This window comes from Geospiza fortis, unplaced genomic scaffold (genome assembly GCF_000277835.1).
Source record: "Geospiza fortis unplaced genomic scaffold, GeoFor_1.0 scaffold135, whole genome shotgun sequence".
NCBI lineage: Eukaryota > Metazoa > Chordata > Aves > Passeriformes > Thraupidae > Geospiza > Geospiza fortis.
The window spans coordinates 101649-103695 of NW_005054646.1; the positions used below are offsets into that span (position 1 = coordinate 101649).

The 2047-nt window shown below is 64.1% G+C and overlaps 1 protein-coding gene across 1 annotated transcript in view; it reads right to left on the minus strand.

Moving 5' to 3' along the window:
- Positions 1-2047, minus strand: part of CPSF4L (cleavage and polyadenylation specific factor 4 like) — an 8119-nt gene that overhangs the window by 5170 nt on the left and 902 nt on the right. Inside the window, exon 2 of the mRNA XM_031064866.1 lies at positions 1887-1955. Coding sequence (XP_030920726.1) covers positions 1887-1955 — 69 coding nt within the window. The remainder of the gene's footprint in view (positions 1-1886; positions 1956-2047) is intronic.

Genomic DNA, 2047 nt, shown 5'->3' on the forward strand with positions numbered 1-2047 from the left:
CCGCGGAGCCCCGGCGTGGAGCCGACAGGCGTCACAAAGATCAGGGCGGCCGAGTGACAGCGGCAGGCGGCCCGTGAAGTGTCACCCCAGGGCTGCTCCCCACCCCAGAGCCCCGGGGAGCACAGCCCAGCCCAGGGACCAAACCTCGCCGCTTTGTGCCACAGCATCCCTAAGGGACAAGAGGGGTGACCCCCCAGGTGACAGTGACCGGGGTCATTGGCTCAGGGGGTGGGACATGGGACCCTGGCACAGTGACCAGGGCAGAGGCAGCCTGCTGAGCTCAGAGCCGCCAGCTGCAGCTGCTGTTGTTCTCCCTGCCCCGGACAATGGCCCAATGTCCCCTGGCCAGGGTGACAGGACAGGACCCCATTGTGTCCCCACAGCGTTTGCCTGCTCCCCTGGCTTCTCCAGGGAGATCCGTTTGGGCGGACAGGGGCATCCAGCCCCTCCCAGAGCTGGGAGATGTTTGGGGGCACAAATCATTCCCTGTCTCCAGTGAGGAGGATGGTGCTCAGGGAAAGGCTGTGGGGCCATTCCTGGCACTTTGCCCCCTCTCAGCCCAGCTCCATCCAAGGGGCTGGAGGGGCAGGTCGCTCCCAGCGCTGGCAGAGCCCCATTTCCCCAGCGGCTGAGCTGTGGGATCACAGTGACTCCTGCTCGCTCTGCTGGGATCATCCAGGGCCAGGGCAGCCCCACAGGGCCAGGAAGCCCCAGCAGGGCACCCCCTGGCCCCCAGCCCGTGGGAGCAGGGCCAGCCAGTCCTGCCCCCCCAGCACCGTGCCCTCCTCCCCGGCTGCAGGGAGCAGGGCTGCGGGAGGACAGGGCAGCGCTGGCAGAGCCAGCCCTTGGCAGGAGCTGCCTGGCCCGAGGGGCCCAGCCCCGAGCCAGATCCGGCCAGCGGGGGCTCTGCTGCTTCCTCAGGACACGGGCACAGAAAGCTCGGCCCCGGCAGGTGCCCACGCTGCGGCCAGGGATGGGCAGGGCGGTGGGGGCAGCACAGGGACACTGCTCCTGCTTGGGCAGCAGGTCCCCCCCGGAATGTCGCCCCTGAGGAACTCAGGCCACTGCAGTCACTACCATTTCCTTTTATTCCTTGCATTTGTACAGACACGGTATAAAAGCTCCTGTTCCAGCCGCCTGCTCCCGCCGCTGCCCGGCCCCACCGGGATCCCGGTGCCTTCCAGGAGCTCCTCCCACAGGGGACAGACCCACACTTCCATCAGCGTCCCTGGAGCTGGCTGGGAGCATCCCTGTGAGCCCCAGGCTGGTTGGAGAGTCAAGCATCTGGGATGGAACCATCCATCCATCCATCCATCCGAGGGATGGGGAGCGAGCGCCTGCCACGGCACTGGGAGACTCTTGGTCTGCAGAAAACAGTTCTTCTGTCCCCAAAAAACCCAGGAAGCTGGAGCTGCCCATAGTCCCAGGCCACCTCTGAGGTCCAGAGCCAAGTTGTTCCTCACGGGAAATGTTCCCTCAGTTAAAACCAAAAGAGAGTAGAGAAAGGTAAGTACAAATCAGAAAACAGTAAAAACTGTACGGTGGAAAATATATACATATTACTAAAAGGGCTAAAACTCCAAAGGCTGTCTTGTTGGATGCTAAATCGCCTTACACGGGCAGGGGGGCAGGAGAAAGGAGCTAATATCCAAAGTCCAACAGAAAGAACCGAAATCGAGTCTGCTTCTCCCTCCCAGGAAGTGCTGGAGCTGCCTGGGGCTGTCAGGAGCGGCCCAGCCCCGGGAGCAGAGCTCTGTCCTGCCGCAGCACACGGAGCGAACAAAGCAGGAGCCGAGTCCTCCCCTGTGCCATCTCTTGGGCTGTCCAGCCCTGTGTCCAAGCAAGCTCGGTGAGAACCAGACCCTGGGCTCGGCCCTCCTCTATACCCGGATCTCATCGTCATCCTCGTCGGCGAACGAGAACTCCTTGTCGGGGCGTTTCAGGGCCGCTCCCCGCTGGCTCGGGGGCCTGGGGACAGGGCTGCGCTCCGAGGGGCAGCTGGACACCGGGCTGCTGTCCCTGGGGCTGCGGCCACCAGCGCCACGGG